This window comes from Propithecus coquereli, unplaced genomic scaffold, assembly GCF_000956105.1.
Source record: "Propithecus coquereli isolate 6110/MARCELLA unplaced genomic scaffold, Pcoq_1.0 Scaffold70, whole genome shotgun sequence".
NCBI lineage: Eukaryota > Metazoa > Chordata > Mammalia > Primates > Indriidae > Propithecus > Propithecus coquereli.
In genome coordinates this window covers 978,573-993,321 of record NW_012153063.1, presented here as the reverse complement: position 1 = coordinate 993,321, position 14,749 = coordinate 978,573, and the positions used below count along the sequence as shown (strand labels likewise).

Here is a 14,749-nt window from a genome sequence, read left to right as displayed (position 1 = left end):
CTGTTAGTGTAAAAAAAAATTTAGATATATCCCCAACTGTTAAGATGCAGCCGTTTCCAATCCTTAACATGATTATCATTTAACATACTATCCTCGCCTTGATGTTTTCCTGCAGCACTAAAGTCAATCGGATTTCCAAATTCAAAAAGAATATCCCACCCCACACTCAAGCCCCTTATGAACCTTCACAGGAAAGCGATGCTCATCTAGGAAGCTGGGGAACCAGTTACCTACAAAATATACCTCCCAGGACATGCTACTACAGATCAGTCCCAATACTTAGGAGGTTTTGCCTTTACAGTATGATGAGTCATTATTTTAAATTTGCAACATCTGTGTTGATAAATGGTTTTTTTATTCATAACAAATTCTGGGAAGCTGTCCCTAATTGAACTTCCCTCCTCTGGGTTAGGAGGCCTCTAGTAGTGTTGCTCGTCTTATCTTGTAACAGCTAAGATTAATTATTTTCAAGTGAGATTTGGAATTACTATTTTACAGTCAACAACAAATGCCGGAGGCCAAGGCAGGAGGATCACTTCAGGTAAGGAGTTTGAGACCAGCCTGAGCAAAAGTGAGACCCAGTCTCTACTAACAATAGAAAAAAATTACTGGTCCTTGATACCCCTGGGAGGAAAAAAAAAAAACCAAACAGAAAAAATTAGGTGGGCATGGTATTGTGCACGTTATTTGGGAGGCTGAGGCAGGAGGATCACTTGAGCCCAGGAGTTTAAGGTTTCTGTTAGCTGGGCTGATGCCACAGCACTCTAGCCCAGGCAATAGAGGAGACTCTTGTCTCAAAAACAAAACAAAACAAAACAAAAATGCAACGAATGCCAATTTGAACACACTGGGTTACTACAAATCATATCACCAGCATCATGCTGAGGACATTATTAATGGGCACAGAATTGTAGTACAATCGCTAAATGCTGAACAAGAATACTGAACCCAATTTTTATTTATTTAGGAATTACATATCCATTGAATTCTTTCCCTTAAAATGAAAGGAATATATATACCACCCTCTTATTTAACAGATTCAAGAGCCAAGAGTTATCTTTCAAGCTTTTATTTAAGTGCAATGATCCAGGATGGATTTTAGATCTTGTTGAAAGCAGCCACGTCCATGGACTGCACGTAGTCCTCAAAAGCAGTGATCTGCTCCTCTAGCATATCAGTTCCAACTTTATCATCTTCAACAACACACTGTATTTGAAGTTTTTTAATTCCATATCCCACTGGAACTAGTTTAGCTAAAAAGAACATTAAGAAAAATCTTAGTTAGAAAAGTCCTGGCAAAGGTTAAAACTGCATGCAAGTTCCAGATGTCAGTTTCAAAAAAGCAAAGACTAAACTCACAGGAGCCCCAGACCAAGCCGTCTGCTTGAATGCTTCTGACGCACTCCTCTAATTTTGCCATATCTGTCTCATCATCCCAAGGTTTCACATCTAATAAGATGGAAGACTTGGCAACAAGTGCAGGTTCTAAAAAGAAAAAGAAACAGCATTGTTCAAATACCAAATTATATTTTTTCACTCTACTCCAAGACACTTAAATCTTAATTTAAAAATGTACCATCTCCTTAGCCAAACAAAACTGCAGAATACATCTTGTGTCTGTCACACATATAACCACTTTCTGCTTTGCTAAGAAAGAGGTGTTTAACTGTGTTAACAGTTTCTTTCCCACAGAGGAATGCCACAACTGCTACATAAGAACAGCTGCAGACCAGTAGCTGTGGAAGTTTTATGAAGAACCTCCATGGAACGTCTTAAAATACCTATTTCAATCAATGTGGAGGAAATTACTTTAGGCTTACATTTTGAAGAAGATTACTCTCATTATTATTAAAGGAAGTTAACCACAAATTATAAAATGACCTACTTTTGGCTTTCTTTGATTCATATTGTGCAAGGCGTTCTTCCCTCAGTCTCTTTGCTTCTTCGCTTTCCTGTAAAGAAAAAATTTAATACACTTCACAAAGCTGGTTGTTCCTCTGCTTAAAGCTAATGGGGTCATCACAAAAAGATCAGCTTTATCAGAAAAAAGCAAATCCATCACGAGCTCAGCCGAAAGATGGTGATTTGATTTTATTCATCACAGAACCAGTGAGAATGTTTAAAAGGCAGATGAAAGTGAAGCCAGGATTCAAATTCAGCCAATTTGGCTACGGAATCCATCCTTACACAATGATATACTGCCTACCAATTTATTCTCTTACGCAAGATGCCATACCTCCTCATCATCAGATCCAAAGAGATCAATGTCATCATCATCTTTACTATCTGTAGCTCCGTTTCCTGTAGTGTCTTCCACATTAGCAGGGCCATACTTGCCCAAAGCTTTCTTCACTCCTGGCAAGCTTGAAAAAAATTTAAATTCAACCACTATTAGGTTGGTATAATGTCCTTTCCTAGATAACACACAAGTCAAGTTTCTATTTATCACTAGTTCCCTTTTGTAGTAATGATTACACTTTAACACACTCCCAGGTAAATATATGTTCAACTCCTCACCCAACAAACATTAGTACCATGTGACATTATATTCAATACTCACTATGATTTACTCTTTCAGTATGAACATTTCTGTTTGAGATTTCATTAAGTATGCTCAGTTCCATTCTTAGTGAACTCGAGTCCACTTCCCCAAACTTCCACCCTTGTTGGCTGTTTCAGAAGAATGGCCAAGGACTGAATGAATGAGCCACCCTCTCACCCCAGAGGTGGCCCCCCCAGGTCAGGGTCGAGGCACATTGGCAGGGCAGTGTGGGGAAAAGTTGAATTGCTGTTGTCCATGTTCTACCTGTTCTGTGAAAAAATGGAGGACTTCAGTCTCTTGGCCTTCTAAGACCACAAAGAAATTTAGCTTACAACATCCCAAAACTAAAGCAGGCTGGGTCCAATTTTGTCATGTGAAAATCGTGATAAAGCGTGAACAGCAGTCTTATTCTTCAGATAGATACAAACATAATTTTACCTGGCCTTTTCTTTTTCATAAGATTTGATGTGATTATACCAACGTAGGGCATGACACAAGTCGGCGGGCGGTGGGCCAGAGACTGCTTCAAATACTGCCACATCTGCTTGTGATGGCACATACCTGCGGAAGACACAAATAGAATTACGTACGCCTTTAAAAACCACTAGCAAATAAATGACAAGCGCTATACCCATCGCATTCATGAGTGGGAACTAGCCACGGTAGGGTTACCTAAGTTGCTTTACTTTTTTGCATAAGCTCCTTAAAATCAGAGACCATCTGTTTGGGTCGCCGAGCTATTCTGAGGAGTGTCTGCCACTCTGTAGACCTCAACGATTGCAATCTCTACCGTAGCTCTACCTACAGGATAACACTTATTAACTAGGCGACAACGTGGAAAAACCTGGTTGAATAAAGTCTAAGCGGAAATAAAGCACATTTTAACCCTTCTCTCCTCATAGGCCACTTCCCAGAGGCCAGGCTCGCACCGCACCGGGCCTCTGGGGGTAGAAAAGCGGCGCTTTCCACCTCGAGGGCCCTGGGGCCCGACCTCCTTCCCTCCTGTGGCGGCAGAGACTGCGCCACGTGGCCCCGGCCCGGGAAGTTCCCTTGCCGCCCCGTCCCGTCCGCTCACCCCTCGATGTAGCTCTTGTCCGCCAGGTAATCGTTGAGCACCTGGAGGCCGGCGGGGCTTTTCAAGTCTCCGAAACCCATGGCACCGGCTGTATGCTAGAGCGGGGCAGCAGCGGCAAAAAAGAGCGCAACCGGACGGCGCAAGGCGCTAAAAGAGGAAAAGGGGCGCGGGCAGGCCGGAAAATTCCTTATATAGACACGGAGGCGTTCCCCTCCACCGCACCCGGCCGAAGGTTAAAGGTCAAAGTACGTTCGCATTCTCATTCCTCCACGTACAAACTGGGGGGCTCTGAATTAAATGGCCCACAGATTGTTCCTGGGCCTTTCGTTGTGTTTGGGAATAAATTAAAAAAGGGGGCATTTCTTAAACTCGTACCTCCGCGGCTTCCGAAGATGACAGGAACCGCCCCTTGAAGCGCCGGAGATGACCGAAGACGCTCGCCCTTAGGGCTCCTGGTCATTTCCGGCGGAACTGCGGGTCCAAGTTGTCCTCCCCGCCTCCTCCCTACTGCTCCGACCCCCCCGCCCCGCCCTCCGCCTGGCGGACGGAAATTGCCGAACTCAACCTAAGCGGAAAAATTGTCGATCTGAGGTTTCTAGTCCCTCCTGGCTTCCCGTTCTCCAGCCCGGCTGACGGAGTTAGCTGAGGCCGCCATATTGAATAGGCGACCCGGCTTCTCAGCGAGGGGGTGGACGTTGTGGTTTAGACAGTTCATCTAGGGAGCCTTGGCGGCTCCGGCGAGAAGGTGAGGTCGTGTTTGGGTGTGGAGGCTGAGGTGCTTCGGCCACCGGTTTATTTCTTGACAGGACTGTTTCCTTTGGCCCAGGTGACTCATTTTCCTCTTGTCCTTGACTGGGCGCCACCTCCCGTCCCGCGGTCTCAGGATCCCCTGAGCCGGCAGGTGAGGGCTGTTAGATATGGTCTGTGGTCTGATTGAAGCAGAGAGGAGGAGGAGGAGGATCAGAAGGTCCTCGGCAACGCTGGCTCGAATGCAGGCTTGGAGGCAATCTTCTCTGCAAGAAAGTGCAAGATATTCCCCTAACGGGGATGAGGTCGTTTTGTTCCAAGGGAGAGGACCTGTGTTAGGTGACTTAGGCCTAAAGACTGAGCATTTCTGCCCAAATTTCCACATACCTGGTACAGTACATTATTGGTCGCTATTACCTTAGCAATCGTTCACGCCTCTGGTTGTTATTTTTTAGTTTAGTTTTGTCCATTGACCACTTACGGATAGCACTTTTTATTCCTTTCACTGACGGGGCTGAGAAAAAGGATTTTTAAAAAGTTAGCTCAAGGTCGCACTGCAAATAACAAAGCAACGTTGTTTACAAGTTCTCAGGATCAAATGCAAAATTGTGGATCAGACAACTCTGTTCACACACGAATTGAGAGTATAGAAAATGTAACGCGAATTGTTTTTGATGAATGAACATCACGTTCTTTTGTTTTGCGGAATGTTCTTGTTTTCACCGAGTTGTGCATCATTAAAATGATCTCTATAAATAACGACCAGAGATTGGAGATTCAGTTCACTTAACAAATAGTTATTGAACAACTCAGAAATGAGTCCATGAAGAAGAATAAAATGGGTACTATGACCGGGGAGTAGTCACAAAATTTTAGATAGGCTGGTCAAGAAAAGTCTCCTTGAGAAAAGGCTTTTATGCCACTGAGGCCACCGCTGAGGGAAAGAGGGGAGGAGGGGCTGTGTGAGAACAGCGCGGAAGCCCAGTGACCTGTTAAGAGGCTATTGAAATAGTCCAGGTGACAGGTGGTAGTATCTTGGGATAGGATGGTACCTTGGAAGGAAAGAAGTAGATGAATGCAGGATGCATGGTGGAGGAGGTGCAGTAGTATATATGGAAAAGTGTCCAATCTCCTTTTGGAAATGATTGGTCATTAACATTATCTAATAGAGATAATTATTTCCATTCCTACTTGGTATATAACTGTTCGAAGCACGTATCAAAGTGTTGTAAATCTGTATTTCTTGTGTGGGGGTTATACAATGTTCCATTTGATGCTGGATGTCAATGGACAGCCTCGTTCTGATTGATTTTCTATCTAAAGTGGACACTACTTTTGTATTGGAGACAAAATAATAGTACTAAAGTTTCAAAATTGTGTAAAATACTGATTGTTGATTTTGAATCCCTTAGTGCTTTAATTCAGCAAATTCAGGTTTACCTTTATATTTGCCATCAACAGTTTTTAATAGGACAAATGCTACTCATTCTGGAATTTAGCAATAAAACTATTAGGTGATTATTTTCATAAGATACTGTATTAGGTTTTCAGAAAAGGGAAATGACCAAACTCCTTATCTTCAAGGAGCTTACTGTCTAGTAGGTACTGAAATTGATTACTAACCCACAGTTTAGTAAATGGAACAACAAAAATATATACACTATGTGCTGGTAGTAAAGAAAAGGAGCACAAACGAAGAGCTCTTTAAAACTGATTGTCGGCCGGGCACGGTGGCTCACGCCTGTAATCCTAGCACTCTGGGAGGCCGAGGCGGGCGGATTGTTTGAGCTCAGGAGTTCGAGACCAGCCTGAGCAAGAGCGAGACCCCGTCTCTACTAAAATTAGAAAGAAATTAACTGGACAACTAAAAATATATAGAAAAAATTAGCCGGGCATGGTGGCGCATGCCTGTAGTCCCAGCTACTCGGGAGGCTGGCAGTAGGATCACTTGAGCCCAGGAGTTTGAGGTTGCTGTGAGCTAGGCTGACACCACGGCACTCTAACCCAGGCAAAGAGAGTGAGACTCTGTCTCAAAAAAAAAAAAAAACTGATTGCCAGTGGCCAGTAGTGCCTAAATTGACTTCAGCTTTAACTGTCATTTATTCAGCTCCTACTAATAGCACATAATCAGGAAGTATTGTTTTCCTCCTGCTCTATAAAGAACCATACATTGTTTACCAAAAATCACTCACTAGTAGGTAACAGATTTGATATCTGCAAATTCAGTATCACAAATTATTAATGAAATTGATGAATTAATGAAAATAGTGAAGTCTGAATTAAGTTTCCTATTATATATTACCTATGATAAATATGCAGAATTTTGTGTTTTTCATACATAAAACTTAAGTATATATACTATTTTCCAATAATGCTGCAACTATTTAAACTTTTTTGTTCAAATTTTTTATGTTGATACATTCTAATTATATAATTTGCATTTTAAATACCTTTAAAAGTCCAAATGATTTTAGATGCTTAGCTGGTATGATCAAGTGAATAGACAAAAAGTTCAGTACTTAGCCCATATGGTCAAGTCAATGGACAAAAAAAACCTATGAAATTTCAGGTAACTTTTCTTTCTGTTTACTTTATGTGTCTCTAAGTGGTGGTGTTTATGTAATCCACTTTCATTTATTTCAGTAATTCAGCAAACCTTTTAGAGCAGACTGTTTCACCTTCAGCCTTATTGATACTTTGGATAATTCTTTATTGTGAGGGGACTGTCCTGTGAATTGTAGGATGTTTAGCAGCACCCTGCCGTCTACCCAGTACCTGCCAGTAGCTTGCCCCTTTTATATAACAACAACGAGTATCTTCCAGACATTATGAAATATTCCCTTGAGTGCAAAATTGTCCCCAGTTGAGAACCATTGTTTGAGAGCTCACTGTGTGCTAGCTTTTTGGGTAGGTATTGTAGATAGATTCAAGTTCACATGGTAGTGAGGATAGAACAGGCATATAAACAGATAATTACAAATCTGTAAGATAAATACTACTCAGCACAGAAAGTAGCACTCAAGACACCTTGAAGGCTTTGGCTTTTGGGCTATCTCAGAATACCTTAAGCATTTAGTAGATAACTGTGCTTAGAATTTACAATGATAGCATGCATATTGATAGGAAATGAAGATAGGAAATTTTGCTTTATTTTACATAGCCATTAATGATAAACTCACTGTTAGTCTTCTAGGTTATTTTATTATATGGTAGTGTTTTAAGTTTGATCCTTTCTTTAGAGTTAAACCAACAACAAAACTTTATGTAGAATTGGAAAGTCCAAGTTTATTCAATAGCTACTACTCCTTCGCTCCTTGACATTGTACAAGTCAGTTAATGTCTCCTAAGACTGCGTATTCTCATCTACAGAATTTGAGGGAATATATCAGGATTTGTGAATATTCAATGACATAATGTATGTGAAGTATTTTAAAGCCATGAAACATTACCAAAAAGTTTGTAGGTGTTTTTTTTTCCCTACACTAATATAATTTTTCTTTCTTTTATTTTTAGCAATATGTTAAGGATACCTGTAAGAAGGGCCTTAATAGGCCTTTCTAAGTCTCCCAAAGGATGTGGTGAGCATTTTTTTAAATTTACATTTGTGAGTATTAGACTTTATCTTTTTGAATTCATAGGTCTATGGAATATTTCTTCAAAAACTCTAAACCCATAATCTGTTTCAAATAATAGAAACAGATGATCTAAGTTGAATAGAATAATTTTCAATATATAATTTTACATTAAACAGTTTACAGAAATAATTATGGAATAGAAAATATTAGGAACTACACATGATGTCAAAATGAAAAAAATCACATTCTGTTTTTAAAAAATGATCTTCCCACGAACATTTATTTTCAGTGATATCAAAAATTTCAGTTTAAACTGCTATTAAAAGACATCCTAGGCTGGGTGCGGTGGCTCACGCCTGTAATCCTAGCTCTCTGGGAGGCCGAGGCGGGCGGATTGTTTGAGCTCAGGAGTTCGAGACCAGCCTGAGCAAGAGCGAGACCCCGTCTCTACTAAAATTAGAAAGAAATTAACTGGACAACTAAAAATATATAGAAAAAATTAGCCGGGCATGGTGGCGCATGCCTGTAGTCCCAGCTACTCGGGAGGCTGAGGCAGGAGGATCGCTTGAGCCCAGGAGTTTGAGGTTGCTGTGAGCTAGGCTGACACCACGGCACTCTAGCCCGGGCAACAGAGTGAGACTCTGTCTCAAAAAAAAAAAAAAAAAAAAAGACATCCTAGACTGGGTGTGGTGTCTTACGCCTGAAATCCCAGTATTTTGGGAAGCCGACGGGGGAGTATTGCTTGAGGTTTGAGACCAACCTGGGCAATATAGCGAGACCCCATCTCTACCAAAAATTTAAAAAATTGGCTGGATGTGGTGGCATGAGCTTGTAGTTCCAGTTACTCATGGTCTGAGGCAGAGGGATTGCTTGAGCCCAGGAATTCAAGATTACAGTGAGCCAAGATCATGCCACTGTACTCCAGCCTGGGTGACAGAGCAGGACTGTCTCTATTAAAAAAAAAAAAAAAGACATCCATACTCTGTTTGGTTTGAGGATTGAAAAAGCTTTTCTCTAATTCAATATTTTAAAAGTTTGCATTTGGAGAAATAAAGAAGAACAGCATAAAGTGAAGAAAAATTTTAGGCTTGTAGATAGCCTATTATTTTCCACTATAATAAATTCAGCTCTTGTTTTTCACCTCAATATTTTTGATGGTCAGTTCGAACAACTGCAACAGCAGCAAGCAACTTGATTGAGGTATTTGTTGATGGTCAGTCTGTCATGGTGGAACCAGGAACTACTGTCCTGCAGGTAGGGATACGTTCTAATTCTTTATTTTGTGTGTCTGTGTTCTGCTTTTTTAAAAAATGCCAATTCATATCCTTTATACTGTCTGTTTTCTTCTCAAAAAGAACTACACATAGTAAAATTATATGAAAATAGTTTGATTTTAAATCTGGGCATTTGAAAGTGAGCTGTCATTTATCCTTTTCTGGCATTCTTGGTGAACTATGGTAGTTCTTTTCTTTCACTTTTGCCTTCCAAATGAATACCCGTTGAGAAATTCGAAGTTACCTAAAATAAATTATTAGTTACTGTAGGTAAATTTATGAAAAAGTAACTTTAGTTTGTTGTGGGTCTGCTTGATGGTTTTCACTTTCATGTAACCTTTCTGTTTTAGTAATATTTGGAAGAATATTTGTAAGAATTACAAATCAAGTGGATGGAGGGTAGTGTGTTCTTGAGTTCATGCTCTAAATATGTAATGTCTTCAAATTCCTCCAGAAATAACAAATTTGGTCATGGGGAAGTGATGCTTCATTCCATCTGCAAGTTATCACAGAGCTAAATGCCTTTATTCATTTCAGCAGTTATATCTAGACTATTTTCCAGGCATAAACTTGTAAGCATGAAGTATTATATAACAAAAGTATATTCAAGGTACTGTGGAAAGTATTGTGGCAGGGATAGAAGGTGGTAGAAAGAGATGTCAGGGGTGTCTCAGGTGATCCATGAGGAGGTTTTAAAGGATGAATAGGTGTGTTTATTTGTGAACAAAAAGGACATGTATTTCCTATGGAAAAATAATTAGCTAGAGCAAATAGCTTGTTGTATATAGAAAGCTTCAAATAGTTTAGTATTGATGAAACATAGGATATAAGTAGATGAGATGATAGTAAATCAAGTTATTGAGGAAGGAAAGGTCCAGTCATGAAATAAAATATCTGCCATGTAAAAGAGCTTATATTTTGACCCATCAGGAGTTTTGGTGGCTATTAAGCAGTGTGACAGTGACTGTAGAGGATGATGGTTTGGAGAATAGCAAGACTGGAATAAGAGACAAGGAAAGAGTATTTTATATTAGTGAACAGGAAATGAAAAGTCCTTAAACAGATAGTGGCAATGGGAATGAAAACAAAAGGGTAGATTCAAGGGAGAATGAGATGTAAACAGGCCTTTAGGAATGATGAAGAGCAGAGGAATTTTTTTTTAATTGTATATAATTCCCCACTATTGCTTTAATGGGGGAAAAACACAGAGGAAGTTTTCAATAGAGACAGAGAGAGTTTAAAATTCAAAGTGAGTAGAGGAATTTCTGTGGTTTTCTGGCTTTGTTAGTTTATTTGGGAATGTCTGTAGGGGACAAAAGTAGGTTGAATTTAAGCTGTGTGTGGAACATACACATGCAAATGCCTGTTGAAATCTGCAGCCTTGAGAAGTGAAAGACTATCAGGGCTGGAACGAAGATTTTGGATGTAATCATCACATGAAGTGTGAGCTAGTATGAAGCCTAGGTGTCTGTCTTGTGTACTGCTATACCTACTGCATTTAGCACAAGGAAACACTCAATACATTTTTGCTGACTAAATAGTTAAAACATTGGAAATTAATGAGATTGCTTTAGAGTGCGGCTGAGGGTAGAAGAACTAACTATAGAGGAAATTTGAACATGTTTATAGGCTAAAAAAAAAAAAAGGAGGAACTTGCAGAGAAGGAGGGGTGGTAATTGGTAGAGCAGGGCTAATCCCCCTTACACAGGAGCTGGGAAGAGCTTCAGCCACAGTGGGAGTGTGAATCTTGGGTTGGGTATATGGAGCCAAAGATAGATCATAGCCAGCTGGATAGTGTGGAATGAGTCTTTGATCCGGCAGAGGGTAGCGAGGCAAAGAGGAACTACAGGTATGAGACCACTGGGACAGAGTTTGAAGGGACATTGTAGGCAACAGTTCAGAAGGGATCTGGGAAGTCAAGTCTTCAACACAATCCAATGATACTTCTTCTATGTAAGTGGAAGGCATGCTGAAAATTCTTAGATCCTCTGAGGCAGCTTCTAAGCAAATGGGTTGGGGTCAACAGCAAAGAAGAAGGGAATTCTCTTCAGGGACTGAAGTAAGAATGAATAAAGATATTTAGGGACAGGAGTAATAAGATGGCCTCGTGTGTCTGTGTCTGTGTGTGTGTGTGTGTGTGTGTGTGTGTGTGTGTGTGTGTGTCTTTTAGCAAGAACGGGGGGAGGTCAAATTGTTCTGATGCAAAAAATGCTTTACTTGTCTTCTAGGCTTGTGAGAAAGTTGGCATGCAGATCCCTCGATTCTGTTATCATGAAAGGTTGTCTGTTGCTGGAAACTGCAGGATGTGCCTTGTTGAAATTGAGAAAGCTCCTAAGGTATTTGATACCTAAAATTCTATACTATGCTGTAGAAGGTAGAGAACACTTTAAATCTTGCAACAAACTTTATTTAAAAATCAATATTGTTGTAGTGGAGAACCTAGCCCTGTTTACTTCTATCTATAAACAAAGTATTTTTTGTGTGATTGATTCTCTTCATTTCAAAACTAGAAAAGCATTGGTGGAAATGCCTTATAAACACAAGTGCCATATAATTGTAACAGATTTAGAAATTGAAGGTGATTTCTTATAGCTGTCAGTATTTCCAAATGACTGTATGACATGCAACATTAGAAGTGCTGATGCTGGCCAGGCATGGTGGCTCAGGCGTATAATCCTAGCCCTTTGTGAGGCTGAGGTGGGAAGATCTCTTGAGGCCAAGAGTTCGAGACCAGCCTGGACAACATAGTGAGACCCCAGGTCTACAAAAAATAAAAAATTAGCTGAGCTTGGTGGTGCACACCTGTAGTCCCAGCTACTCAGGATGCCGAGGCAGGAGTATCTCTTGAGCCCAGGAGTTTGAGGTTGTAGTGAGCTATGATGACACCACTGCACTCCAGCCCAGGCAACAGACCAAGACCCTGTCTCAAAAAAAAAAAAAAAAAAAGTGCTGATGCTATGCCATTTTCAATAGAGAAAAGGGTTGCAGGGAAGAGGTTCGCTTTCTGTAGTTTAATTATAGTTTTGCATATATAATTTTAATTCACTAGTGCCTGTTAAGCAAAGCATAGTTCTTTGATGTTCTGTTTCAGAGCAGAATAAAAATTTGCACTGAGGGTTAGGCATGGTGGCACACGTCTGTAATCCTAGCATTTTAGAAGACTGAGGCAAGAGGATAGCTTGAGGCCAGGAGTTTGAGACTAGCTTGAACAAAAGTGAGACCCCATCTCTACACAAAATAGAAAAATTATCCCAGCCTTGTGGCACATGCTTGTAGTCTCAGCTACTTGGGAGGCTGAGGCGGGAGGATCACTTGAGCCTAGGAGTTCAAGGTTGGGGTGAGCTATAGCTATGATTGTGCCACTACACTCTATCCTGGGTGACAGAGCAGAGTGAGGCCTTATCTAAAAAAAAAAACAAAACCCCAAAAACAAAAGAAATTGCATTGACTATTAGAATAAACTTAAGAAGTAGGATGTTTTGTTTCAAAGAGAAATGTGAAGTGCCAGATTATATGATAAATATGAGAACTTTAAAAATTTAGTCTTAAAGAATACTGTATTTGCTTGTTTTCAAATGTATAACGCTTTTATGTAATTTAACATTTTTATATATTGAGTTGCTTGTAATTACAAATAAATAAATACAGATTTTTCCATTGAAATTCCAGGTTGTCGCTGCCTGTGCTATGCCAGTAATGAAGGGTTGGAATATCTTGACAAACTCAGAAAAATCCAAGAAAGCCAGGTACTTTATTGTTACTCAATGTGGTAGCCTTACTTAGAGTAGAAAATTCCATATTTTGGTATTTGGACCTTTCTATAGATGAAGAATTTCATGTTAAACTCTGAAGAAGTTGGTGTGCTTAGCTTCTAAGAGCAGTAGAAGTGAGTACTACATAGTAGAGGGCAAGTGAGGACTTTATGGTATTGAGCCTAGGATGGGATCAGCATTAAAAATCTTTGTTTAGTAAGTTGCTCAATTTGTGATGAACCGTGAGTCTGTGGCTTATTGGGCTGAGATTATTTCAGCAATGTATTACTATACTATACCGGCACTGATTGTGTTTATTTGTTTTGTATTCATGTGTGTTTTTGTTTTTGTTTTGAATTAATGAGAATATTTTCTGAGGACCATTCAGCAACTTTTGATAATTCTATATGTCAAAAGTCATAATTTTCTAGATTCTCTGATACTTCACTCTAGACTCCTATAAGCATTTTCCAGATTGTGTGTTTGATACTACCAGAAAGATAGTTACATTGGCATCTCTGATAATAATGTAAAGTTAATACTAACTATATTAGAAAGTATACATCTGTGAAGGCTGTTTCCAGAGCCTACAGGTGAGCCATTTTGAGTGCCAACACTTCATGTCATTTTATATATTATAATTTTCCATATAGAGAAGGTGTGATGGAGTTCTTATTAGCAAATCACCCACTGGACTGCCCTATTTGTGACCAGGGAGGTGAATGTGATCTGCAAGTATGTACTCAAATTTCATAAATTTTTTTGGTTGTTTCAAGTTTTAATTTCATTAGCAGCAGTAGATTGACTCTTTCATAATCTATTTAAGGACCAGTCCATGATGTTTGGAAGTGATAGGAGTCGATTTTTAGAAGGAAAACGTGCTGTGGAGGACAAGAACATTGGGCCATTGGTAAAGACCATCATGACTAGATGTATACAGTGTACTCGCTGCATCAGGTAATATTTTTCCTTTTCCTTTCTGGTATATCATTGTATACTTATTTAATACTTACAAAATTTGGTGAATAACAACACTGGAAAGGATGGTAGGGAAGAGGGATGTTGTTATTAATGTTTTTCGCATATACCAATAAAATGAATAAGTTCACTTTCAGTTAATACCAATTTCAGTTGCATTTAAAAATTAAAATGTACAAGCATTCGCTCTGTGATAACTTGATAAGCTATACACATGATTTGTATAATTTTCTATTTTTGTGATATACCTCAGTTAAATGCAAATATTGACTGAATTATTCTTTATTCAGGGACTGTTCTCCCCATTGAAAATATCCTCATTTCTTTTTCGTGTTTTGAAAATCATTATCTCTTTATGATCATAAACAGGAAAGAAAATAATTTTGCTAGCCTTGACCATTTGACAGCACATTTTTATCTTGTAGGTTTGCAAGTGAGATTGCAGGAGTAGATGATTTGGGAACTACAGGCAGAGGAAATGATATGCAAGTTGGCACCTATATTGAAAAGATGTTCATGTCTGAACTGTCTGGAAATATCATTGATATCTGCCCTGTAGGTGCCCTAACCTCTAAGCCTTACGCCTTTACTGCCCGGCCTTGGGAAACAAGGTATTCATCTTTGTATTTTTCGACAATTTGTTTTCTGTCTTTAATTTGCTACTATTCAAAAAATGGTACATTTTGGGCTGAGCGCGGTGGCTCACGCCTGTAATCCTACTACTCTGGGAGGCCGAGGCAGGCGGATTGTTTGAGCTCAGGAGTTCGAGACCAGCCTGAGCAAGAGCAAGACCCCGCCTCTACTAA

General features: G+C 39.7%; 2 protein-coding genes across 2 annotated transcripts in view; one reads left to right on the top strand and one right to left on the bottom strand.

The window, feature by feature from the left end:
- Positions 1 to 1,055: 1,055 nt before the first annotated feature.
- Positions 1,056 to 4,084, bottom strand: EEF1B2 (eukaryotic translation elongation factor 1 beta 2). Its single transcript, XM_012661230.1, has 7 exons — positions 3,993 to 4,084; positions 3,618 to 3,764; positions 2,981 to 3,103; positions 2,237 to 2,363; positions 1,886 to 1,952; positions 1,360 to 1,485; positions 1,056 to 1,253 (listed from the first exon to the last, which is right to left on the bottom strand). Exons 2-7 carry the CDS (start codon positions 3,695 to 3,697, stop codon positions 1,099 to 1,101), a joined length of 678 nt encoding a protein of 225 aa, XP_012516684.1. The 5' UTR covers positions 3,698 to 3,764; positions 3,993 to 4,084; the 3' UTR covers positions 1,056 to 1,098.
- Positions 4,085 to 4,190: 106 nt separating this feature from the next.
- NDUFS1 (NADH dehydrogenase (ubiquinone) Fe-S protein 1, 75kDa (NADH-coenzyme Q reductase)) overlaps positions 4,191 to 14,749 on the top strand; it is a 54,344-nt gene continuing 43,785 nt past the window's right edge. The window contains exons 1-8 of the mRNA XM_012661201.1: positions 4,191 to 4,362; positions 7,878 to 7,942; positions 9,102 to 9,193; positions 11,442 to 11,549; positions 12,883 to 12,959; positions 13,619 to 13,700; positions 13,792 to 13,922; positions 14,369 to 14,554. Of these exons, the coding sequence (XP_012516655.1) occupies positions 7,882 to 7,942; positions 9,102 to 9,193; positions 11,442 to 11,549; positions 12,883 to 12,959; positions 13,619 to 13,700; positions 13,792 to 13,922; positions 14,369 to 14,554 (737 nt within the window). The 5' untranslated portion in view covers positions 4,191 to 4,362; positions 7,878 to 7,881. The remainder of the gene's footprint in view (positions 4,363 to 7,877; positions 7,943 to 9,101; positions 9,194 to 11,441; positions 11,550 to 12,882; positions 12,960 to 13,618; positions 13,701 to 13,791; positions 13,923 to 14,368; positions 14,555 to 14,749) is intronic.